This window comes from Pelophylax lessonae (genome assembly GCF_965119305.1).
Source record: "Pelophylax lessonae genome assembly, chromosome: 5".
Classification (NCBI taxonomy): Eukaryota; Metazoa; Chordata; class Amphibia; order Anura; family Ranidae; genus Pelophylax; species Pelophylax lessonae.
In genome coordinates, this window is record NC_138772.1 from 219,752,358 (window position 1) to 219,779,922 (window position 27,565).

The following is a 27,565-nucleotide window of genomic DNA, read 5'->3' on the forward strand; positions in this document are numbered from 1 at the left end:
ACTAAGCATGTGCACAAGCATTGCTCATGCAAATACTCTGATACCGGAAGTGACGTCCGCTTGGGGGAAGATGAGGTTACCCCCCCCCCCCCAACATGGCGGTGAGTCCTATTACAAGTCCTGCATATATTTTGCTGTACTTATGGGTATTATCGCACGGCGCAGCATATACAACTTTTACTGATTTGGACTGTGTTTATTACACTAGACCAGCGATGGTGAACCTTGGCTTCCCAGATGTTTTGGAACTAAATTTCTCATGCTTAACTACGCTGCAGGGTGCATGAGCATCATGGGAAATCTAGTTTCAAAACATCTGGAGTGCCAAGGTTTGCCATCCACTATCACGGCTGCAACCTATCCATCCATCCATTGTGGAACAGCAGCTCACACACCCACTCAATACTGCACAGATCTACATCAAAGGAGTTGATAGTCCATCCCTCCATCCAACCAAGCTTACAGCCAGCAGCTCCACTGGTGCATGTACTTATTATGGAGCTTTTGGAGCCCATCCATCCACCTGCTGAAAGCAGTTCATACATCCTGTGTGATGCATATTTATAATATAATTTAAGCAAATAAAAGCAAATACAAATTTTACAGTTGAGTTACAGTTCTTGGTGCTAAAAAAAAGTAAAACTTGTTTTATTAGTCTAAAAGAACGGTCACATGACACCAAAAATGGGTATCAGTAATTGGAATCGGCAAATACTGTACTTGAGGAAAAGTAACAGTACTCAAATTCTGTCTTTAAAAAAAAAAAACTAATTTTAAGGTCTGACTTCTGAAGGTCTCATCAGGCAGCCCAGATCCATTGGAGAATCCTCCAGTTTTCTGGTGGATCAGTTGTGGCCCTGACTGCAAGGTTGATACTTTTATTCTGCGGTTTACTTCCTGGTTGGCTTAGCACTTATCACTATAGCCTATAGCCATGACTTGGACCGACAAAATATACCAAGAAATGTCTGTGCTGCTCTAAAAGTATGGTTTAAAATATGGTTTAAAACTAAGTGCATTTTCATAGCTGGTACATACTGTAAAACAGAATATTCCAAAGTGCATGGCACTGCAGAAAAAACATGTATAAAACCGTTCTCCAAATATACACCCTATAAATGATTAAAAGCACACAATTTCCCCAAATGTTGGAACCTCTGTTCATTTTCCTTCCATTTTTTGGCACTCCGTATTCAGGGACCAAAGTACTCTAAACTGACGGGGCCTCAAGTCTTTAGTATAATGCTACAAGCTTGGCACACCTGTTTTTGGGGAGTTTCTCCCATTCTTCTTTGCAGGACCTCTCCAGCTCAATCAGGTTGGATGGGGAGCGTCGGTGCACAGCCTTTCACACTTTTAGATCACTCCAGGGATGTTCAATCGGGTTCAAGTCTTGGCTCTGGCTGGACCACTTGACGACATTCACAGTTGTCCTGTAGTGACTCCTTTGCTATCTTGGCCATCTGCTTAGGGTCGTTGTCCTATTAAAAGATGAATCTTCACCCCAGTCTGAGGTTCGAAGCACTCTGGAGCAGGTTTTCACCAAGGATTTCTCTGTAGATTTCTGCATTCATCTTTTCTTGATCCTGACTAGTCTCAGTTCCTGCTGCTGAAAAACCTTCTCGCAGCATGATGGTGCCACCACAATGCTTCACTGTAGGGATGGTATTGGCCTGGCGATGAGTGGTGCCTGGTTTCCTCCAGACATGACGCTTGCCATTCAGGCCAAAGAGTTCAATCTGTTTCATCAGACCAGAGAACGTTGTTTCTCATGATCTGAGAATCCTTCAGGTGGCAAGCTCCAGGTGGGCTGTAATGGGGCTTTTACTAAGGAGTGGCTTCCGTCTGGCCACTCTACCATACAAGCCTTATTGGTGGAGTGCTGCAGATATGGTGGTTCTTCTGGAAGGGTCTCCTCCTTGCACAGAGAAATACTGGAGCTTTGCCAGAATAACCATCGGGTCCTTGGTCACCTCCTTAACGAAGGCCCTTCTCCCCCGATCGCTCAGTTTGGCTGGGCGGCCCGCTCAAGGAAAAGTCCTGGTGGTTCCAAACTGCTTACATTTATGGACGATGGCCACTGTGCTCATTTGGACCCTCAATGGTGCAAAAAAATGTCTTTACTCTTCCTCAGATCTGTGCTTTTGATACAATCCTGTCTTGGTTTACAGACAATTTCTTTGACTTTATGGCTTGGTTTGACATGCACTGTTAACTGTGGGACCTTTATATAGACAGGTGTGCCTTTCCAAATGTCCAATGAACTGAATTTACCACAGGTAAACCCCTCAGGGATGATCACAGGATGCACCTGAGCTCAATTCTGAGTGTCATGGCAAAGGCTGTGAATACTTATGTAGATGTGATTTTTTTTTTTTTAATAAATTTGCAAAGATTGTCATGGGGTATTGTTGACAATGAACTTTTGGAATAAGGCAGTATCATAAAATGTGGAACAAGTAAAGCGCTGGGCATACTTTCTTGATGCACTGTATCTACATCATGTACCAATGGGATCGCTCTACATGTGAAATAATTTCTGGAAATCCTCATTTCCAGCAAGTCATATACAGTGATAGTATTGGTCCAGGCTATTTGTATTGATCATTAATAAATTATATTTCTTTCGTCCACCGACAGACGTAGCTGCTGCTTATTCATAGATGGTTGGGTAATAAGCCCCTCCCACTAGGAATCACCAGGCAGAGCAAAAGCTTTGACACGCCCAGGAGGCGGTACCCCCAGGCTATTACCCTCACAGCTGCATTTCCAGTTTTAGCTGCCTGCTCTTAGGAGTGGCCAAACAGCTCCCTGCTGGGACGTTTGTCCTAGCTTCCTTTTTTAAATGTCTTAAAGGGAACCTTTTTTCTCTTTGATTTTTTTTTCTTTTATTTTTGATGCTGCGGACTCCTGATGGATCTGCCAGCTGGGTTTCGGACTGGCTATATGAGAGCCTTACGGTCTCCCAGTTTGTCCCAGCGAGCGCATGCAGACTGTAGCTCCGCGCTGGGTCTCGATAGCAACTATAGTCCCATAGACGGGGACTGGCCTGCGGTGACTTCCCGCCGGGACGCACACACCTGGCATGCCAGCTTTGCAGTGTGCCCTTTGGTCGACAGTGCCCTCACTGCGGTGCGGAGGCAGTCTGTCAGTTTGGACGCCCATCCTCAGCAGTGTGGTCAGGTAAATTCAGTCCCCCCGTCTGGTTAGCGGGCCTGGGGTGGACGTGGGTGCCTTCCAAGGTGAGTAGGTCTCTCAGATACCCTCTCCGCATATCACCCCCTTCACTATGATGGGTCGCCTGGGACCTTCCCCCTCCTGCCATGACCTCCCCCCTACCCTGGATTGGGGCCCAGGGACACTTTTAGTGGGGGTCTACTATTTGTGGCACCTGAGGGTTCTGGGCAGGGTTGTGGACAGTGGGGGGTGTCTTCACCATGGAAGACCTCCGCCAGGACCCCTGGGCATGTGACTAGGTGGGCCTTATTGGGCATGACACTGCATGTTCGCCATTTTCTTGTGGTCTGGCGTCCTTCTCATAGGCCCCAGCAACCTGTGGGTTGTCTCCCTTCATTGGAGCCGGCAGCCATTTTGCCGGAGACCGGGGACGTGCAGAGAGTGGGTAGCTACTGCCTCGAGGAGGCGCACACGTCACATAGAACTTGCGGTCCGTGCTGCAGCCGGACGCAAGCCTCTTCAGGAATTCTAACGTCAATATTTTTTATGCTGATTTCAAGACATCTTAACTGTAAGTGCAATACCGCTTGTTTAATAAAATCTCAAGGGTAATACACTATTAGTCCTCTGTTCCCTTTGTCATATGGCGGAGCTGGAATCGTCAGCGTGGTTGCTGTGACAGGCTCTGTAGATTTTAAAGAGAAGGGGAGGCAGTGTCTTTGCAGATACAAGCGCATACTGATTGCCATCTGGTAAGAGGCTAACCCAGGTGTTTTGCACGAGGTGATTGCTTGTTCACTAAGGAGATCGAATTTTGTTCAGCATATGAGTTTAATATTTGCACCTTACCCTTTTCCCGTTCGGTAAGGAGGAATTTCACTTGGTGGTGGATACACTTTGGATGTGGAATCGATTTTAAGTTTTTCACCTACCTGTCATCACCCATTTATGGACACTTATGAACTTTTGTGTTTTTGCACATACTGATTACTCACGAATAGCTTTGTATATTTAAGTTTGGTTATAATATTTTATTCATATATTTATTGTTTAGCGCACCCCAACACACCATATTTATTTTATATATTCACAAAGCACTGAATACCGGGAGCAGCTTCAACACACTATCAGCGCACCCATCCCCCCTTAACATAGCTACTGCCTCTGGTGGGCGGGGAAGCGATGGGCGTTTCCTATCACACTGCCGCGCTGTGAAGACATGCTGCACCTGGTGTAGTAACTAGCGGTGCTATTGCTGGCCTTTACTGCTGCATTTTCAGGGGGGTTTCTGGCCTTGTGGGGGCTTCAGGATTCCCTGGTATTTTTCTGTGTGCAGCGGTTGCCTCTTAAAGGCGCGGTACACGTGGGGGGGGGGGTCGCGGAGGACTTGCTGGAACCTGTGGTGCATTTCATTTTTTCCTGCTACAGGATCACTCTGCCTGCAAGTGTCCCCTGCTTAATCATTTGGACGATGAAGGAATCCAATCTTCCGATCAACGTTTTGGAGCTGAGTGCAATGAAGTTGAGCCAGCTCCATTGGACGGACGCTCTCCAGGGGTGTCCTGTCGGGGCCCAGTCAGACAATGTCACGGCCGTGGCATATGTCAGTCATCAAGGGGGCACCAGGAGTGCCCTGGCGGCTCTGGTGGTAGCCGAAATTCTGAGCTGGGCAGAGTCTTGCGTTCCGGCCCCATCCACTGTGTACTTTCCCGTAGACAACTAGCAGGCAGATTACCTGAGTCGTCAAACCCTGGATCAGGGAGAGTGGTCTTTGCATCCGCAAGTGTTTCACCAGTTGTGTCTCCGGTGGGGAACCTCGGATGTGGATTTGTTTTCCTCCAGGCAAAACAGAAAAGTTCCAAATTTTGTGGCTCGGTCCAGAGATCCTCTGGCCCGAGGCCGTGGATGCCCTCGTGGCTCCCTGGAGTCAGTACAGGCTTCTTTATGCGTTTCCTCCACTGAAGCTCTTGCCTCGTCTCCTCCGTAGGGTCGAGCTGGAGGGGATTTCAATGATTCTGGTGGCACCAGATTGTCCCCGAAGATCCTGTTATGCTGACATGATTTGGCTACGGGTTGCAGGTCCGTGGGCACTTCTTCTGCGGGAAGATCTTCTGTCGCAGCGTTCCATCTTCCATCCTGCTTTACGGTCGCTGGCTTTAATGGCTTGCTGTTGAGAGCAAGGTGTTGAAGGACAGGGGTCTGTCTGAATCTGTGATCCCTACCTTACTCAAGGCCAGGAAGTCCACTTCTCGGAACCTCTATCACCGTACATGGAAAGTGTACATTGCTTGGTGTGAGGCGTCCCACCTACATCCCAGATCCTTTGCTGTCGGCAGGATCCTGGCTTTTTTGCAGAAAGGGGTTGACCAACTTAAGTGTCAGGTCTGTCTTGGCTGTGTATTTCCAATGTCTGTTGGCTACTCACTCTTTGATTCAGACTTTTCAGGGGGTTTGGCATTTGATTCCCCCCCCCCCCCCAGGAGGTCCCTGGTGCCTCCTTGGGACCTTAATTTGGTTCTGTTGGTTCTTCAGCATCCTCCTTTTGAGAACATTCGGTGCATTTCATTGCTTGACTTGTCGCAGAAGGTTGCCTTCCTGGTGGCTGTTACCTCTGCTCGTAGGGTGTCTGAACTGGCAGTATAGTCTTGCCGTTCTCCTTATCTGGTGATCCATAGAGATAAGTTGGTGTTGCGACCTAATCCGTCATTCCTGCCTAAGGTTGTTTTTGATTTTCACTTGAAGACCTAGTGCTCCCGTCACTCTGTCCGAAACCTTCCCATCCCAAGGAAATTGCTTTGCATTACTTGGATGTGGTTCGGGCGATACAAGTTTATCCTTTCGTCGGTCGGACTCTTGTTTGTGAATACGGATGGACCCTGGAAGGGTCAGGCTGCGTCTGCAGCGACCATCTCTCGATGGATCAGACAGACGGTGGTGCGGGCGTATTCTCTTAAGGGCAAGGTTCCGCCTTTCCCTGTCACTGGCGTTGAGTGCCTCCTGGGCCTTCCGCCATCAAGCGTCGGTGCTGCAGGTCTGTAAGGTGGCCACTTGGTCGTCAGTACACACATTCATCAAGTTTTAGAGTGGATGTACTGGCGTCTGCAGATGCGTCCTTTGGCCGCAAGGTGTTGCAGGTGGCCGTGTAAGGAGCGATCTATTTTTTGCTCCTCCTTTTGTGGCTTTGTTACTTTTGAGCCACAGTTGTTACGTGTTGGGCTCCATGTTTTCCTTTTTGGGTTTTTTTCCTTTCCCACCCCTCAGTGGTTACGGCTTTTGGACGTCCTAACCATCTATGAATAAGCAGCAGCTACGTCCATTGGTGGGCGAAAGAAAATGGGATTTTTGTACTTACCGTAAAATCCATTTCTCTGAGTCTACCGACGGACGTAGCTTCCACCCCTCTGTCTTTTTCTGAGGGTTTTTTTGGTTATTCGCCACTGCTTGCAACTAAACTGGAAATGCAACTGTGAGGCCGAGGGTAATAGCCTGGGGGTACCACCTTCTGGGCAGTCTTTTGCCCTGCCTGGTCACTCCTAGTGGGAGGGGCTTATTACCCAAACTTCTATGAATAAGCAGCAGCTAAGTCCATTGGTGGTACGGTAAGTACAAAAATCCCATTTTTTTTTTTTTAAGATTTGCAATTTGCTTTTATACTGCAATTTCAAGACTAACTTAATTCTCATTTAATTAGGGTATTTTTTGTTTTCCATGTAGACGCCTACAGGAGGAACAACCGCGTACATCATCTTTGCCAGCAATTCCAAATCCATTTCCAGAGCTTTGCACACCTGCAGGTTCTCCAATACTTGCACCAGGATCATTACCTCAAAACCAGCCTGCCAGCAAAAGAAGTGTAAGTATCATTAAAGCAAAAGATGCATAGGCTCAGAGTATTTTCCTGATGTACAGCTTTCATATGTAGGAAGTCCCTTGTGAGAAATGTAACTGTTATAGATTTGATAATTTGGATAATATTTGAAGTTTAAGTATGTATAGCTTCACAATAGAGAATCATGTGATGCAGTCTGTAGCATACAACTTTACTTTGTCCAGTTATAGCACATAGGTTAATGCTGGTCCATGCAGCAGCTTATAATTGCCTTCCCTTCGCTCCTCTGCAACTTTGCCTTTGGCAGTGTCTGTGTAAGCTTCTTAGGCCTCCTTCCCTAACTGTGTGGGTGGGGGGGCTGAGCTGCTAATTGCTACACAAGGTCATATTGGGGAACGTGCAGTGAGCGGCATGCTGACCCATATCAAGAAGTGTCTCTAATCCTGGTAAATGGAGCAGCAGGTGAAAAAAAGTGAAATGTGAGAATGTTGTGAATCAGAATGCAGCATTACAAGGCAGCACATGGCAAATGCTTGGTGTATAATACATCTTGCATTCAATTTTAGCTTATTTTGGGGACACCTGTATGATACTTCTGGCACTTTGTTTTGTTCTTGGCGAAACATTTTAAACCTTAGGAAATCAGAAATGAGGATGAGTTGATTTTTTTTATTTCTGGCAATGACCCTGGTTCCATTTTGATTAAACTGATGTTATAAATGCAGAATTATGCAAGTGTTTAGGCAGAGTATGACAAAGCAATGAATAGAGCAGCAATTTCTGCATGTCATTGATGAAGATGCCTTTTTTCCAAAACTTTATTAAACCAAAACCAAAAATATAAAATATTGCATCTTGCCTATCCTTTGATGTGGTGGTTGCATTTGTTTTTTCTCTTAGGTTTTTTCCTTTATTTTGCCTGGTGTTCCAGCTAGTAACACTCCCTGTCTTAGGGTGCCTGCATTCTGGATGAAGTAATAATGCAAACACCTTTTGGACTGCAGCAGTCTGAGGGCATGGTAATGTTAGGCTAGCAGATTTAGATTGGCTTTGATATGTTAGTCAAGCCCAACACCAGCTAACACTTTATTTGCAGTCACAGCAAGCTGTTTTTTTCCCCCTTTTGGGATAAAGGTTTTACATAAAAGCTGACAAATATAAGCACCCCTGTCAGTGGTAAATGTTTGTCTCCACCTTATCTGGACAGCTTGGTCTGTTAAGCTAAAGCGAAGTCTGCCCACCAAATACTGTAGCTGCTGACTTTTACTATTAGGGCATCCAGTGGTGTCCTCACCCGAGCTGATTCTTGAATTCTTGGGGGCTGGCGCCACCATCTCAGCTAAGGGAAATGGGCAGTGAAGCCTTGCGGCTTCATAGGCGGTTTTTCTATTGCGCATGCGCGAATCATGTTGCGCATTGTGAATGGACTGGCTGCTGTTGCGAGGAGGGGCTGAACTTTATGCTCTCTTTGCCTCTGCGAACTCAGCCAGAAGTGGAAGTGGGTACCTGTCGAAACCAGGAGGCAGACAAGCAGACCTTCCCCTTTTGGGTGAAGCTCTACTTTAAAACCTACAAGCTTTGGGGCATTTAGGAACTGTCAGACGGCAGAGCGTTTTTTGTTTTTCTGGGTTGGCGGCGTTCATGATTGAAGATGGATCTACATCTGGGGACATTTTGTTTTTGCTTTTTAAATTAAGGAATTGTCAAAAGTTGTCTTTTTTTAGGTTTGACACTTTTCTGGTGAATGAGGTACAGTGGGGTAATATGAACCACTCCTAATTCACATAAGGGGTCAGGATCAGGGGTTCCCCCACTGTTAAAGGGGGCTTCCAGATTCCATTAACCCACTGCCCGCAGACCCCCCACAACCACCAGCCAGGGTTGTGTGGAAGAGGCCCTTGACCCATCAGCAGAAGGACAAGGTGCTCTAGGGTGTGTTTTTTTTTTTTTTTTTTTTCTTTACGTGGGGTATCCCTTTTAAATCTATACTAGACCCAAGGGGGGTGGAGAGGAGAAGAGGCAACACCCATGTTTGTTTGTTTGGTTTTTTTTTTTCATTTTCTGACCGAATTAGTGTTTAAAACTGGTGAGATGTGTGATTCAGATGCATTCCCATAGGAGGAAATGAGCCTGGAATTTGCATCTCAATCACATCGCAGTGCTCAGAAAACACAGAACTCTTGTTAAATTTGCACTGCCACTGCACCTCATATGTGTGAACCGACTCCATAGAAAGACTGGTTTACAGGTCATGTGAATCGTATGTGGTTCAAAACGCTTTGATTTGCATATATATGAATGAAGCCTCAGAGTGGACCTTCACTTTGGAATACAAAGGAAAGACAGCCTCTCAGGCGAAGGCAATTCCACAATCAGAGGTCGGGTGCGCGTCAGATCTGTGATCGAGGCGATGTATAGTTTCAAAGACAAAAAGACCACACTCCCGACTTGAAAGGATCAATCAATTTGTTCATATTCCGACATAACATTCATCTGACATCATGGACATCATAGTCAGGACGACACGAGGCATCAGTTGATGCGTTTCATGAATCACATTCGCTTAATCATAACTGTTATGATTAAGCGAATGTGATTTGTGAAACGCATCAACTGATGCCTCTTTTGTTGTCCTGTCTATGATGTCCATGATGTCCCATGACTGTTATGTCGGAATATGAATAAACAAATTGATCCTTTCAAGTCGGAGTGTGGTCTATTTGTCTTTGAAACTGTACATGGACCTTCACTTTAGTCTCTGCAACCTTCCGCCTCCAGGTTTGAAAATCTATTCTTTTGTGGTGGAGCGGGGGGGGGGGGTTGTTTACATTTATACATAATCTGTCTGATGGTTTGGTTCTTGATTTGTTATGGGAATAAAAATCATATAATTTTTGTAAGTGAATCCCTAAAACCATAACTCAACTTGCCTGCCTACCCCTTTTCCTATCTTTTCATTATTGTTGCTGCTTTGCATTTTTCAATATACAGCTTTAGTAGTATAGACACCATTTTAGATTATAAATAAATTTGTAGCCATTAATAGAGATTAGGTTTGAACAGCCAGGAGTTCAATACATAATCGGTGTGTATGCTTGCAAAGCAGTTAACACTATAAATATTGTTGAATTTTCATAGGGTGAGTTGCATACAATAGAAATGGGCCTTAACAGAACATCTAAGGCCTTGCACACAGTACTGATGTTTGTTTGAGTTTAGGTAATGTTCCTGGACCCCAAAATCGGCTGATATCAATCCCTATATCCTGTTACTATATATGACAGTGATGGCAAACTTTGGCAATGCAGATATTTTGGAACTACATTGTCTATGATCAACACTGCAGAGCGCATGAGCATCATCTGGGGTGCCAAGGTTCGCCATCACGGATATATGAACCCACATGGGGAAAAATTGGATTTTATGATGCAAAGGAAAGTATAAGCAATGTACCCAAAACAATGAAAATCTGTCTAGAAATACTAGGTTTTATTGAAACAAGGTTAAAAAGTAGGGGCAGTGTAGTACAACATTGAGTAATATAGTGTAGAGCTATAAAGGCTAAAACTGTATAATACAGGCTTATAACTAGAAATACACATGCATAAATTAGACACCTCAAATGCAGAAAAACCCCAATGTGTTTCAGCTTTTTCAGTCTTTAGGGGGTTGGCATTCATTGATTATCTTAAAGGATGGATGCAATATTAGTCAGTACATCCGACAAAAAGGATATAATTGCTTGGAGCAGACTGTAAACGTGTATAAACTTGCATGTACAAAATAGCTTCAACAGACAATCATGTGATCAACATACTGGATGTCTACAGGAGGAGGTGGCACAACACGTCTTTCCACTTGTCCCAAAACAAAGCACAAGGGATTTCACATGGACCCCAGGGAAACAAAAGAACCTAAAAGGACACATGGGGGAATGTAGCAGGATGGTTAATAAGGCACTAAAGAGGTATGGGTGAAGTCCCAAAGAGGGCAAGACAGGCCTGTAGAAGGAGCTGCTGCTCCAAGCGCCTAGCCAGAACTCATTTGTTGTGCTAGCCCGACTGTTTCCGGTGACGTCAGATCCTGTTGCGGTCCACGCTGGTTGCTTCCCGGTGGCCATGGGACAACTGAAGCACCTAGACCAACAGCATACAGCCCCGTGGATCGCCAGGATAGGAAGGAGGACAGATGGGACAGCTCCTCTTTATGTACCATCCTTCATGAGCGCACACACTCCTATATCTTGTGAGTTTAATACTTGTGGGGAAATAAATCATCAATTATACTACACTTAAAAGGCGCTTCCTTTTTGCCCTCCCCCTCTTATCCTGGTGGGGGCCCCCCAATGCCAGTGCCTAATTGACCCCCTTGGGGGGAGCTGGAGACTGCATGGCGTGCCGCGGGGGCCGCCATTTTGCTGTAGTTTCCCTCTGCATCAGTGTAAAAATGTTGCCATTGAAATGCATGGGCGGCTGTGTTTTGGTAGTTCCCCCATAGGAATGCATGGGGCGGACATTTTCGTGGAGTCCACAATATATGGACAGCAGGGAGAAGCTAGGGGGATTCTAGTACATGTCCCAGGTATTTCCTGTTCCTGTGTCAGATCGTTTTTCTCTGCACAGAACGTTTCTATATCCCTCCCAAATCGTTTTGGTGGTATGTTACTGGGGTTCCTGTAGGTATTTCTCATTAACCCTGCTGCAGGCTGTGCAAGGTCTGTGGTGCCGCTGGTGTAGCGGTGCAGATTGCATTTTTTTGCAATTTTTTTTTAGTGACTGTTCTTTTTTAGTATTAAGGGAGTCCACAAGGACCAAATCTCACCCACAGACCCCCCTCTTGGCTGTTGCGGGACCCTCCGGGTCACAGCCCCTGTCTGCCTTTACAGCAGTTTTTTTAAAACCTGGAATCAAAAGTGGATTTCATTTAAAAAAAAAAAAGAAAATGCCAGTAGTAGAAATTGCCCTATGCCTTCTCCTGGCTCTCTAGTATCCTCAGATTCTGAGGTAGATATGGCAGCCGCAGACGCATGCCATCCTGGTGGATCTGCGTTTTTCGCATTCTGATTTTGAGGAGGCTGTATCCTTCTCAGCTGTAGTGTGGGAAAGTGCACTGGTGGAGGCACTTGGGTGTCAGTGTGGGAAACCGTAAAAATGGTAGATGATTCTACAGCGTCAAGGACGCAGGTATCTTTTGGCACCCACAAATCCCAGAAGTCAGGCAAGGTATTTCCCTGTCTGGAACTTTTTGACATTGTCAATGAACAGTGGGGGCGCATCAAACAAATGTTAGCAGTGCATAAGCGCTTTAAAAGGCGCCACCCCTTTGCGGACGCAGTATCCATTAGAGGGACCGTACCACCAAAGGTGGATCATCTGTTTTCCACAGTCCCTGGTATTTACAGACCCTGTGGATAGACAGATTGAGTCTCTGTCCCACCATTTGCTTGTGATAGTGGGCTCAATACTGAAACCGGTCTTTTTGACCACTCTGAAGTCACAGACCATAACGGAATGGGCGAAGTTGCTGAAAGAAGACTTAGAAACAGCAACTCTTGCCGGCCTGATAGAGCTAACAAGCCAAATGATCCAAGCCCTTCTGTATATATGTGATGCATCGCTGGTAGCCAGAGTGTCGGCAGTGGAGGTTGCCATTAGACGCATGGTGTGGTGAAAAAGCTGGTCTGTGGACCAGGCTTCCAAAAAAATTATTTCTGACCTTCCCTTTACGGAGGACAGGCTGTTTTGGATCCTCTCTGGATGAGTTGATCAAAGGCCTTACTGATGGAAAGAGTACTCTTCTTCCCCAATCCATCAAGGGCATGGCACCGCGTAATACTCTGGTTACAAGATCGAATTCAGGTTCTTCCCGTCCAACCTCAGCCTATCTCCAGTTAAAGGACCTACGAGAGGCGGTGCAAGATCTGTTGTCACAGGGAGTGATTGTACTGGTTCCCTCTCGGGAACAGTTTAGGAGTTTTATTCAAACCAGTTCACCGTGCCCAGGAAGGGTGGCAAAGTGCGTCCAATTCTGGATCTCAAAGCTCTGAACTGCTTCATGCAGGTACAGAAGTTTTAAATGGAGTCTGATCGCACGGTGGTGGCGTCCCTACATCAGGGAGACCTGTTGGCTTCTATCGATATCAAGGACGCATATCTACACATCCCTATCTACGCTGGACACCAGCATTTTCTTTGCTTTGCTGTGGGAGAGGAGCACTTTTTTTTTTATTTTTGGCGTTACCCTTTTGGGAAGACCCTGGGAGCAGAGGCAAGACCAAAGTGTTGGCTCCAATATTGGCACTTCTACATCAGAGGGGGATTGCAGTCCTAGGGTACCTGGATGATCTCCTGTTAAGAGCAGATTGTCATTCAGCTCTGTTGGGGGATTTGGCAATCACTGTAAGGATAAAAAATATACCGGTATATAGTGTAGCGCTAATCAATGTACATAAGTGAATAATACAAAAAACATCATTAAAAATGACCATCAATAATGCATGTGATAAGTCCAAGGAAATAAGAAAAAAATTGTGCAAATAAAAGTCCCAAAAAGTGAAGATGGAAATGTGAATTGCCAAAGCACAATTGATATCCAAAAAATATGGCGTATCCTTCTTGTGACACCACAGGGAAGTGCAGGTAGGGGACACCACTGTGTAAGGTATTGGGAGGCAGCTTACCATAGCAATATGGCCACTCAAATGAATGAGATCGCCTCAGCAAGCATATATTAACAGATGGACTCCAGTATCTCCAAGGGGAATCAGCACTAAGGAAGATCCAGATCTCCTTGGTGCTGATTCCCCTTGGAGATACTGGAGTCCATCTGTTGTTAATATATGCTTGCTGAGGCGATCTCATTCATTTGAGTGGCCATATTGCTCTAATAAGCTGCCTCCCAATACCTTACACAGTGGTGTCCCCTACCTGCAATTCCCTGTGGTGTCACAAGTTTCCATCTTCACTTTTTGGGACTTTTATTTGCACAATTTTTTTTCTTATTTCTTTGGACTTATCACATGCATTATTGATGGTCCTTTTTAATGATGTTCCTCTCCCACAGCAAAGCAAAGAAAATGCTTGGGTCCAGCGTAGATAGGGATATGTAGATATGCGACCACTACACCACTGTGCCGCCCAATGATAATAATGATGTTTTTTGTATTATTCACGTATGTATATTGATTAGCGCTACACTATATATATATTTTTTTATATTTATTGGATCACTGTTTGTTGGTCTAGTGTCAGCAGCTTTCCCCTCCCTTTTTTTTTTTTTTTCCTTATCACTAGTCTCTCATTCATTTTTTAGCGCAGAAATTTCTCCACCCCATTTTTGAATCACTGTAAGGACTCTGCAAGAGTTCGGCTGGACCATCAATTTCTCAATCAGCCCTGGTACCATCCTGGTCTACCTGGGTCTGACTCTGGATTCCACTTCGGCAACGGTTTTTCTTCCCCTGGACGAGCTGCAGAAGTTGCATGGGGCGATTCGTTTGTTGTCCAGTAGTCTGTCCTTTATGCGGACTTTCGAGAGCCCTAGGCCTGATGGTGTCGACCTTCAAGGCGGTCCCATTTTCTCAGTTCCACACCAGGTCATTACAGAGGGAAATTCTGGTCAAATGGAACAAAGGTCCAAAGTGCTTGGATTCTATGATTTGGTTAAGTCGCAACACAAAGCTGCTCTTCTATGGTGGCTTCGCTCGTTGGCATTGCGCCAGGGCAAGGCTTTCCTTCCATTGTATTGGACCGTGGTCACCACGGACGCCAGCCTGTCCGGCTAGGAAGGAGTGCTGGGGAAGCGGTGTGCCCAGGGGTCTTGGACAGTGGAACAGTCAAGACTATCGATCAATGTTCTGGAAATCAGGGCAATAAAGCTTTGCCTTTGTCACTGGACAAATTGTCTACAAGGTTGTCCAGTCCGGGTTCAATCGGACAATGCCATGACTTACATCAATCAAGGGGGCACTAAGTGTCTTAGCGGCCCGGGAGGTGGCCGAGATATTGAAATGGACAGAGCATTTTGTTCCTGCTCTCCGCAGTACACATCCCAGGTGTGGAAAACTGGCAGGTGGAGGACCTGAGCCGTCAGGAGATGAAACACCTCGATGTGTAGAGACCATTCTCCCTGATCCAGCACCTGTGTGCTCGGAGGGGGACACCTGATGTCAACCTGTTGGCCTCTCGGCTCAACCAGAAGGTTCAAAGCATTTGTAGCCAGGTCACTGGAACCCCTAGCAAACATCGTAGATCCACTGGTGGCTCCTTGGGGTCATTAACCGCTGATCTATGCATTTCCCCCACTGAAACTCCAGCCGAGACTTATGTGCAGAATAGAAGCAGAGGGGATTCCAGTCATTCTGGTGGCTCCAGACTGCCCTCACTGGTCTGGAACGCAGATCTGGTAAGGTTGGTCGCCGATGCTCCTTGGAGACTTCTTCTCAGGAAAGATCTGCTGTCTCAAGGGCCGATCTTCCATCCTGCTTTTTTAGTTGCTGCCTTTAATGGCGTGGCTGTTGAAAGCCAGGTGTTGAAGGATAGGGGTCTTTCTAATTCAGTGATTCCTACACTGTTGAAGGCCAGGAAGTCTACTTCCAAGAAGATCTATCATTGTACGTGGAAATTGTACATTTCATGGTGGGAATCCATGAAGGTGCATCCTCGCCTTTTTTTCGTGACTAGCATCTTGGCTTTCCTTCAAAGAGGTGTCGAACGGAAGTTGGCCTTGGCTGTGTTTATTTCAACGTCCTTTAGACTGGCATGTGTTGATTCACACTTTTTTATCCGAGGGCTCCGTCATGTGGCCCCTCCGAGGCGATCCCTATTACCTCAGTGGGATCTGAATTTTGTATTATCTGTTCTTCAAAAACCTCCTTTTGAGAACATTGGGGAGATTCCTCTCCTTGCCTTGGCCCAGAAGGTTGCCTTTTTGGTGGCTATTACTTCTGCTCGCAGAGTATGAGAATTGGCAGCGTTTTCGTTCCGTTCGCCTTATTTGGTGGTCCACAGAGGTAAAGTGGTACTTTGACCTAGTCGGTGGTTTCTGATTTCCATCTAAATGAAGACATTGTGCTGCCTTTATGTCCTAAGCCCAAGCATCCTAAGAAAATTGCTTTGCATTCTTTGGATGTGGTTCGGGCAATAAGGGTTTACCTGACAGCTATTGAATCTTTCAGGAAATCAGATTTTTTTGTCCTTACGGAAGGACCTAGAAAGGGATTGGCTGCGTCTGCTGTGGCCATTTCTAGGTGGATCAGGCAGACGGGGATTCAGGCTTATTCGCTGAAGGGGTCAATACCTTTCCCTGTGAAGGCGCCATCTACTAGGCGGTGAGTGCTTCTTGGGCTTTTCGCCATCGGGCATCAGTGATACAAGTTTGCAATGTGGCAACTTGGTTGTCTGTGCACACGTTCACAACATTTTATAAAGTGGATGTGTTAGCATCCTCGGATGCTTCTTTTGGCCGTAAGGTTTTGCAGGCTGCTGTTTGAAAGAGACTTAGTCTCTTTGAGGATGTTTGTCCAGGTGAACTCATGATGTTCCTGGTGGAGCTCTATATTCGCTGGTTGGCTAGGCTAAAGTTTTAGCCTCGTTGGGAATGATCTTTTTCTGTGTTTTTTTTCCCCACCCCCTCCTGCAAATACTGCTTTGGGACAGCCCAATGGTCAAGCATTGAAAACTGAATTTGTCTTGCCTTAAAAACCTTTTCTCTGAAGTTCGACAGACGCAGCTTATAGCAGTGTGTGTGGGGTGTATGCCTGCAGGGACGGCCCCATAGATGTGGTAAATCTTTTTCCTGCCGTGTTCTACTCCTGTAGGGGGCAGCATAACCCAATGGTCAAGAATTATATGGAGCTGTGTCTGTCAATGAACTTCAGAGAAGGATTTTACATGAAGACAAAAATCCAGTTTTTCCCCCTTTTTTTTTTTTTTTTCCCCCCCGTGTGGGTTTATATACTGATGTTGGAGCATCTGCTTTTTGGGACGCAATTTCAGGCACTTGTTTTGCACGTAGTCATGTTTATTTTTGCGTGTCTACATTCCTAGGGAAAATAATATTTATGTTCGTGTGTATTTGAGCGCACCAGCTAATACTGACCAAGAACACAACTTTTTTTTTTTTTTTTTTTTGCTCCTGAATACACAGAGCTTGTTTATGCACCTGTGCGTACAGGTACATAGTGAACAATAGGCTGCATTTAAGATCTATTAAAACAAAAAAAAAAAGCTGTACTGAGCTTTTTCAAGCTGGCATGTGTAAGAGGCCTAAATGAGGAATATCCACAGTTTTAATGAAAAGTGTAGGTTAGTTTAGAATTTGTTTTATTACTAGTCTCAAATGAGGATCAAGGATGGACCAGGAAACTTATGTCAGGCGTTTTAACGTTCCTATGGCAAAATATAAAATCGTAAGCCATTTGCCCCATGTGTGTGGGAAATTCATATGGCAATTATTTTTCATTGCAAGCATTCAGTCCTGTGCACAATGTAGGTTCACATTTTTAATGACCTCTGAAAATCCCAGAGGTAGAGCCATTGCAGCCGTGGCGTAAGGTTTAGTTGCTTATCCAGTAGGATCTGTATTACTGTTCACATTAATGTTGACAAACTTCCTTCTACAGTACTGATAGCAAGGTCAATAGAAAGACTAAGTGCCCCTTTAAAGGAGATCTGTATCTGTTCACTGATTTCTAAATATATGCTGCCTTATGTAGAGAGTAGATGACTCCCTTTGGATCTTTTTTTTTTTTCTCCTTCTCTGATTTCCACCCCCCCCCCTTTTTATGCCCCTTTCCCCCTTCTCCCCTCCACCCAACCCCCTTTTACTTTTTGTGTTTTTTTTTTTCCCCTCCTTTTTAGCATACATACCCTTTTTATTTACTTTAGCTTACCTTTTAAGCTGTCGTCCTTGCATCCAATACAATGATGTTATCCAGTCTTGCACACTTCCCAAACAGACACAACCTACTTCTAGGACCCAACCCTTCCATACTTGGACAACCGAACATGTATAATATGTCTTGGCACCAGAGAAAAGATGCACTATTTCGACATACACCACATGTCACATAGGCCTTGGTCTGGTTGAATTCATTGTTCTTTTTATTGCATAGGGCTCCTGTTGAATATTAGGACCATTGTCTATTTAAATGGTTTTGATATGTTCCAGTGATTACTAGGACATCCACAATGTATATCTCTTCGATGTTCAATTATTCCTGGTATGTCGACATTTTGTATTGATGCACTTTTCTCAATAAAACGTGTTTGAAGGGAAAAAAAAAAAGAATAAGCGGATGAGGCTTATTTTATGTCATAAGTCTATATACTTGGTTTCAGTAAAATAACAAAGCGGTATTGAATTCAGAACAAAAATTTAATATATTCTTGCAACTGGCCAATCATTAGATGTGGCATCTGCATTTGTTTTCTTAGGCTAGTTTCCCTGTTTTCACCTTGTTATCTGGTTAGTAATACACCTCCTGTATTAGTGCCCCCCTTTCTGTATGAATGATTTTTAGTCTGGGGAAGAGGAGTTTTAGATTGAAGCCATACTCCAGCTAAAGCTTAAGCAGTTTCTTTTTGAGATAGTTTTTACTTTTTACATAAAAGCTAAGCTCTCCTGGTAGAGTTAAATGGTTTCTCATCTCATCTCTGTAACTGTTACCATTCTCCTGAGAGCTTCTGAGAGCTTCTTTTGAAAAACACTTAGTGCCTTGCGAAAGTATTCAGCCCCCTTGAACTTTGCGACCTTTTGCCACATTTCAGGCTTCAAACATAGATATAAAACTGTAATATTTTGATTGGTTGGCGCAAAAGTTATCGCGTTTACTAACAAAGGGAAAGAGTTTTGTCATTTTTGTTGTTTTTTTTTTTAACGCGTAATGGCGGCGATCTGCGATTTTTTTTTTTTTTTTTTTTTTTGCGGTACTGCGACATTGCGGCGGACAGATCGGACCCTTGATTGACATTTTTGACACTTTTGGGGTTACCAGTGACATTTCTACAGTAATCAGTGCTATACATATGCACTGTTACTGTAAAAATACACTGGCAGTGAAGGGGTTAACGTTGAGAGGGAGGGGCTGTGTGTGTCCCTAGGGGCGTGATTCTAACTGTGATTGGCTGTGGCTTGAGGTGTAGGGACACTGATCAACGGTCCTACATAGTAGAACCGTATGATCAGGGTTTCTACAAAGGGAGAACTGACAGGCAACTTGTTTACACAAGCGCGCTCGCTCCCCAGACCCTCCCAGGCTAGTGACGTTTATATACGTCACTTTGCCTGTGAGGGGCTGACCGCCGCAGTATATTTACTTGCGGCGGTCGGCAAGTGGTTAAAAAGCAGAGAGCATCATTTAGAATGAGGAACACACCAGGCAGGTCCGAGATACTGTTGAGAAGTTTAAAGCCGGATTTGGATACAAAAAGATTTCCCAAGCTTTAAACATCCCAAGGAGCACTGTGCAAGCGATAATATTGAAATGGAAGGCATATCAGACCACTGCAAATCTAAGAAGACCTGGCCGTCCCTCTAAACTCAGCTCATACAAGAAGACTGATCAGAGATGCACCCAAGAGGCCCATGATCACTCTGGATGAACTGCAGAGATCTACAGCTGAGGTGGGAGACTGTCGATAGGACAACAATCAGTCGTATAACTGCACAAATCTGGCCTTTATGGAAGAGTGGCAAGAAGAGCCATTTTTTAAAGATATCCATAAAAAGTGTCGTTTAAAGTTCGCCACAAGCCACCTGGGAGACACACCAAACATGTGGAAGAAGGTGCTCTGGTCAGATGAAACCAAAATCAAACTTTTTGGCAACAATGCAAAATGTTATGTTTTGCGTAAAAGCAACACAGCTCATCACCCTGAACACACCATCCCCACTGTCAAACATGGTGGTGTCAGCATCATGATTTGGGCATGCTTTTCTTTTTTTCTTCAGCAGGGACAGGGAAGATGGTTAAAATTGATGGGAAGATGGATGGAGCCAAATACAGGACCATTCTGGAAGAAAACCTGACCGAGTCTGCCAAAGACCTGAGACTGGGACGGAGATTTGTTTTCCAACAAGACAATGATCCAAAACATAAAGCAAAATCTACAATGGAATGGTTCACAAATAAACATATCCAGGTGTTAGAATGGCCAAGTCAAAGTCCAGACCTGAATCCAATCGAGAATCTGTGGAATGAACTGAAAACTGCTGTTCACAAATGCTCTCCATCCAACCTCTCACTGAGCTCGAGCTGTTTTTCAAGGAGGAATGGGCAAAAATTTCAGTCTCTCGATGGGCAAAACTGATAGAGACATACCCCAAGCGACTTGCACGCCCCGGAAGAAGTCTAACATTGGGCTAAACGCCGCGTCTGGCGGGACGTCACTACGGAGTGAAGCAGCGGTCATCTCGTTGGCAGTCAAACATTTCTGGCAGATGAGCTCTTTTTACTCTTATTACCTGTAAGCATATATTTGGCATAAGGGAATTAAATGGTGTTTCATTAGGTGTTGCACTATGGTTTTCTTTTTTGCTTTTTTTTTTCTGGTATATATGAGTGATCAGTCGGCCTTGTACCATCTGTATGGAGTCGCACCTAATTGGCTTGATCCTGGAATCGCTGAGGATTTCTGGAGGAGCAGTTTGGTTGAACCTTTGAGCCTTCTTTTATTAGTGGGAAGGTAAGCGGCAGTGTGATTGGGGTTGCTCTCTCTGGTGGTGGTGGCACTTCAAGGAGACCAATCAGCTGGACCCTACCTATACCTGGGCTTTTAATATAGCGCTGCTTTTCCATTTTATACTGTTTTTATGTTTTATCCAGCATATGTGCAGCAGCTGTTTTTTATTTAATAGACCCAGTTTTTTGTTTCATTTTTTTAAGACTTACAGCTGTAATCGCAGCAAAAGGTGGCGCTACAAAGTATTAACTTAAGGGGGCTGAATAATTTTGCACGCCCAATTTTTCAGTTTTTTATTTGTTAAGTTTGAAATATCCAATAAATTTCGTTCCACTTCATGATTGTGTCCGACTTGTTGATCCCTCACAAAAAATTAGTTTTATATCTTTGTTTGAAGCCTGGAATGTGGCAAAAGGTCGCAACATACTTTTGCAAGGCACTGTACTGGCTGGATGGGCGGGACAGTGGCGTAGTGGTTAGCACTTTCGCCCAGCAGACAAAGTGTCACTGGTTCAAATCCCAACCACGACATTACCTGCCAGGAGTTTGCATGTTCTCCCTGTGCCTGCGTGGGTTTCCTCCAGGTACTCCAGTTTCCTCCCACACTCCAAAGACATGCTGGTAGGTTAATTGGATCTAGCCTAATTTGCCCTATGTGTATTAATGTGAGTTTAGGGACCTTAGATTGTAAGCTCCTTGAGGGCAGGTACTGATGTGAATCTACACTATATATGTAAAGCGCTGCATAAACTGGTATCGCTATAAAAGTTCCTGAAGTAAATAATCACCAGATGAAAATACAAGAAAACCTAAAGAAAATGGATGCAGCAATCACATCTAAGGAAACTATTAAGTTGCAATATAAAATATGTGCTTTTGTGTTTAATACTGCTTTAGGGATTTGCAGTGCAATGGTTTGTGAGTTGGGGTTATAATGGGATCCACATGCTTTCCAGAATTTGAGGGGGGGTCAGTTGATGGAAGAGTAGTAGTAGTTGAGTTTGAATGGTGTAAGATGACATCCGTGTAGAATGACATCTGTTTAATATTTTTTGTAGGAGTTCCCAATGATTGGTGCATTGGGGGGCTTTATTAGTTTAATGGCTGTTCTCCTTTTATTGGGGGAAATTTTTAACGAGCATGTTAACACGCTTTGGAGCTTTGAAGAATTGGGATTTGCTTTTTAATTTAGGAAGGATATAACTTTGAATATAGCCTTGTTTAAGGGGAGAGGTTTGTGGCAGTATATATTTGATATATTGGTTGTATTTGGTGGTGCTGGAAAAAAATGCAAAATTTGGATATATCTATTTGTCGTGCTGAGGGAGATTTTCCTTGTGAAGCTCCTTGACGTGTTTTAATGAACAATTGGAGGTCTGGGTTTGTTTTGTATTGATGCCCATCTTTGTCTGTCTTGGTATTTTAGATTTAGTTGGGGAATATACATTTCTAATTGTTCTTGAGGTATTGGAATGGGTGAAGGGAATGCAGGTTTAGCCATTAAATTGGCTAATAGCTAGTCTTAAAGCATTTAGGGTAGCTTGGATTATGGGTTATTGTAATTTTAAATAATGTGTGGCATGTTAAAACAATGAGCATAGAGGTGCATGGGAACCTGCTTGGGAGTGTGACTTTTTGAGACCATCGTTCATCTGTGTTAGGTCTACTAGCAATGCGGCTAAGTGTATAAAAGTTTGAGTAGACAGCCCTTCTATCCATTTGGGATGGGGTATAAGCATTTTTTTTTTTTTTTTTTTTTTTTCGATTTCATTTGTATTATAATGTTCAACTATGCAAAGATGGATAAGAATGACGATCGGTATTTTCCCAAGGAGATGATTTTTTAGGAAGCATTTCAAGAGACTTTTCTTGCCTATTAAGGACAGTTCAGATTTGGATAATTCCCCCATTTTTGTTTAGCTTGTCACCTTTTGAGAGAGTTGGTATGTCTGTAGTGCAGTGCCTTTTTTTTATGTGGATATTTTAGTCCTCTTCCATTCCGTTTAGGAGATATTTACATTAAATGCAGCCGATGACATTGGCACATGTGTTTTGAAGGAACGGCCACTCGTGCCATTCCTTCAGATATCTGTGCCGTGAATGACGGCTCCCCCATGTATGCGCAGAAGTGACATCATCGTGGCTTCGGCCTGTCATACAGCTTGAGTCCGCGGACCCAGAAGGAAGACTAGGTGAAGATGGACGCTGCCTCCAGGGCCTAGTTTTCTCAGGTAAGCTTCACATTATGCCTTTACCTTGCAGGTCCAAAAAAAAAGCAACCAGCGGTTTACAACCATTTTTAAACGATACTGAGACAGCTTGTGTGGAGGCTGGGTATTTTTTCTGGTGGAGTCTGCTGCATGTAGATGGGTTGTGAATCAGGTGGTTCAGTGACATTTTTGCACTCATCACCCATCTTGGGATTTTTTGTTAGCTTGACTGCATGTGGATAAATTGCCTAGAGGACAACTAATTAGTGGCTGATCAGTTCCTCCTCAGGAAAGGCATCCTCCTGTGGTGTAAAGCACATGGCTGTATTGCCGCCATGGTGGTGAATCCTGGTCCACTGATGGTGGGAGAAGTTAATCTGCTTCTATGGGCCAGAGTGCGAAATGCCTCTCTTCGGCATGTTTTGGGGTTGTCCTTGGCTAAGATAGGTGCTGCTTTTAGAGTGGAGTGCCCTAAAGTTGCTACAGTATCATTATACAGGTGGAGTGGAGCCCTCCTTTGCCGCCCTCTTGGATGCTTAAGGGGCAATACCCCCTTCCCTCTTTGCCTTTCTGATTCTTCTCCCAAACCCCCCCCCCCCGGTCCTCCTCCCGTGGATGTCACGGACCTGGAACCTGGTGGGGGAGTCCCAGTGCAGAGGGTGTGCCAGAAACCTCTAGGTGTATGTCCTGCCATGTGCAGTTGGGGGTCCCAGTGCAGAGGGCGCAGGTAAGATCCTTGCAGCCTGATCTGAGCAGCCAGAGGCCATGATGGAGAAACCTGTGTCGTCTCGGTGGCCATTTTACCTTGGTTTGGCTTGATCTCTGGCTGTTGACCATGTTTGTAAACACATACAAGCAAATCCTGGCGCTGAAAAACAATTGATCAGAGATCCCAAAAACTGTAATATCAAACTGTGTGGGATGGACGGATTTTAGCCAAATGCCAGTAAGTCATGTCAGGGTTGCAGCTGACCCATGCCCAGATCCGGCTGAGAAACATGTGACACAACAAATTGATGGGTATAATAGCGCTCCCAAAACTGATGACAGGTGGGCACTTGGAATCACAATTGAAAAGAGAATAGTCACAGTGAAAAATGTCACATTTATTAAAATCAGTAAAAACGGTTAAAGGCACGGTTTCAGCAGGGTGCATCCAGCAGTGAGGCAATACCTGTAGAGTGGACCCAGGGATGGGGTCGAATCGCCTGTCCAGATTCTGAAGGGACAACAGGAGCACTGATGCCAAGAAGATGGAAAAAGGAGGGGAGAGGGGGGAGAAGCTCAACCCCCGTAGACCAAACCAGCCGCAAGCTGTCCCACAGCACAGCGGCGTCTCCTTGCTTCACGCAACTGGAGCGGCGCTGAGGGATGACGTCATTGGCGGATGTGTCAACTCACAGAAGTCCATTCAGAGCACCGTACGGAGCACCGTTCTCGATGTTCCCGATGTTATTGGCAGCCTCGCCGCACCGAACACAACACACCGCACAACAGTGAAGGCTGCCTGACAGTGGGGAAAGTAAAAAGCCACAAAGTGGAGGATTACATGTTTCCCACCTGTCATTTACATGTTCCCACCTGTCATCAGTTTTGGGAGCGCTATTATACCCATCAATTTGTTGTGACCATGTTTGTGTAGTCTGTGATGATACGGTGGCCATTTTGCCTTAGTCAGACATGACGCTGGAAAAGGCTGGAGCCGTGTGGGGACGACAGGCTCCTTTCTCTTCCTTGGTCCTGGGATATATGAAATGGATGGCATTTATGGTTGTTGCTGGGTCAAAATTGCGGTACTGACCTGTCGGGTAGGGTGAGTCCTTGGGGGGGGGGGGGGGTCCCTATATGTCCTTGTTAATAGGTACCCTGAGCATTGGGGAGGGGGGATCCTTGGTGCTTATTCAAACATGAATAACAGAGGGTATCAATGTAAAAACCGTACTTATTTCACATAGAAATGAGATTACACAATAAATATTATAAAAAAGGTCCAATACTATCGGTGAACACCTCCACCCCTATTAACAATACAAAACAGGAGAGAAGGATGCCCTAGGACTTTGAATTAAGGTGAACACTGAGGGGCCAATTAATCAATTTTATTGAAAATGTAACAATCGTAATATATATGACCACATGTACATACATGAATAAAAGTATGCTTGCGAGTATAGTAAACACAATGCATAATTGAATTGGAGCATCATAGAACTCGACGCGTATCGTGAGAACATGCTCACTACTTCAGGAGTATATGCTCATCAATTGGTCTGAAAAGTACATGGAGTATCAGTATTATAAAATAAATATATTATATATATATATATATATATTACACACACAACATATTGTCTAATAAAGTATGAAGACATATGCAGGACCCGATGCTGGGAGTACATACTTGCAATTGGATGGAGCCAAGATTGAATGAAATGCCACTGTGATCCCGAGGTGGTGGCAAAGGGCATAGCTGGAGGCGTGGGGTGACAACTTCCCAATGGAGAACAGATGGGGGACAAAAAGGACCAAGAGATGTAGAGAAATTACCTTGAATGTCCATGTATACTGCTAAAGAAAATGTGTAAATATTGCATCATATGATAATCGTAGCAGAGAAAGATATAATAAGAGTATTTGAAGGTGTGTATAAATTACGAACACCACATGATGCAGATGGCATAAAAAGAAAATATGATGATTAAAATACCAATTGCACGCTTGCAATTCCCAACGTTTGGCTAGACGCTACCCGTTTGAGGAAGAGATCTTACGCAAATGGACAGTCCCCCCTCAAGTGGACCCCCGGATATGTGGTATTCACAAGGCCACGTTTTTACCAGTGGAAGAATCCTCATCTCTCCCTCATCCGGTTGAGAGATGTATTGAGGTTTTATCCCAACACCTGTATACGGTAGTGGGATCTATTCTATGGCCTACCCTGACTACCATTCTAGTCTCTCAGACTATGTTTGAATGGGTAAAGGCTCTGAGCGAGGCACTGATGGTAACCCCGTTACCGTCATCTGCCCTGAAACTCGCTGACAAATTATGGCAGACTCTGCAATTTGTATGCAATGCTAACCTGGATGTTCTTCTGCTCGCAGCCAGAGCGTCAGTGGTAAATGCGCTCATCAGATGTGCGATCTGGCTAAAGTCCTGGTCGGCCGACCAGGCTTCTAAAAAGCTTCTGGCGGATCTTCCCTTTCAGGGTGATCGCCTTTTTAGCGATTCTGGGGTACCTGGACGATCTTCTCCGAGGGTACTCGTCTGTGACATTGGAACGGGATTTGGAGGCGACTATTCACCCTCTGAAGCAACTTGGTTGGAATCTCAACCTTCAGAAATCTGCCCTGGTTCCAACAACCAGACTGGAGTATCTAGGGATGATCCTAGATTCAGCTTCGGCAAAGGTATTTCTACCTCCTATGAAGTTACAGAAGTTAAGGGAAGCGATTCTGTGACTGCTGGCTTGCAACCTGTTGTCTCTCAGGTCATCTATGCAGGTGCTGGGCCTGATGGTGTCCTCCTCTCAGGCCCTACCATATGCTCCTGCCCACACGAGACTTTTGCAACAGGAGATCTTTGTCAAATGGGACAAGGATCCTCTATCCCTCGACAGTTTGAGTAGTTTGAGTCGGAGATCCAAGGACTCCCTGAATTGGTGGCTCAGCTCTCCGAATCTTCTCCACGGGAAATCCTTCCTTCCAGTATTCTGGAAGGTGGTGACAACGGATGCCTGTCTGACCGGTTGGATGGGAATGCTGGGCACCCTGAATGTTCAAGGGACCTGGGTGTTGGAAGAGTCCAAGCTTCCGATGTTCTTGAACTGAGAGAAATCAAGTTGAGCCTGTTACACTGGACGTGTTTTTTCCAAGTCCAGTCCGACAATGTCTCAGCTGTGGCATATGTCAATCATCAAAGGGGCACCAGGAGTCCTCTGGAGGTAGCAGAGATCCTACGCTGGGCAGAGTACTACGTCCCAGCCCTATCCGCCATGTACATTCCCAGCGTAGACAATTGGCAGGTGGACTACCAGAGTCATCAAACCCTGGATCAGGGAGAGTGGTCCCTGCATCCACAGGTGTTCCACCTGCTGTGTATCCGGTGTGGGACACCGGATGTGGACCTGTTTGCCTCCAGACAAAACAGGAAAGTTTCAAAGTTTGTGGCTCAGTCCAGAGATCCTCTGGCAGACGCAGTAGATGCCCTGGTGGCTCCCTGGAGCCAGTACGGGCTAATTTGTTGGTTTCCTCCGTTGAAACGTATCTCGCCTGCTACGCAGGGTTGAGTTGGAGGGGATTCCGGTAATTCTGGTGGCTCCCAATTGGCACCGGAGATCCTGGTACGCCGACGTGATTCGATTGAAGGTCGCAGGTCCGTGGACACCTCCTCTGTGGGAAGATCTTCTATCTCAGGGTTCGATCTTCTATGCTGCTTTAGTCACTGGCTTTTAACGGCTTAGCTGTTAAGAGCAAGGTGTTAAAGGACAGGGGTCTGTCCGATTCTGTGATTCTCTACCTTACTCAAGGCTAGGAAGTCCACTTTGAAGATTTATCATCGTACGTGGAAAGCGTACATTGCATGGTGCGAATCACTGAAGCTGCATCCTAGATCCTTTGCCATCAGCAGGATCCTGACCTTCCCACAGAAAGGGGTTGACCAATGTT

At 45.1% G+C, this 27,565-nt stretch overlaps 1 protein-coding gene across 2 annotated transcripts in view; it reads left to right on the forward strand.

The window, feature by feature from the left end:
• Nucleotides 1-27,565, forward strand: part of GRB10 (growth factor receptor bound protein 10) — a 515,930-nt gene that overhangs the window by 188,790 nt on the left and 299,575 nt on the right. For both annotated transcript variants that reach the window (XM_082259307.1, XM_082259308.1), the window contains exon 4: nucleotides 6,892-7,030. In XM_082259307.1, the coding sequence (XP_082115433.1) occupies nucleotides 6,892-7,030 (139 nt within the window). The remainder of the gene's footprint in view (nucleotides 1-6,891; nucleotides 7,031-27,565) is intronic.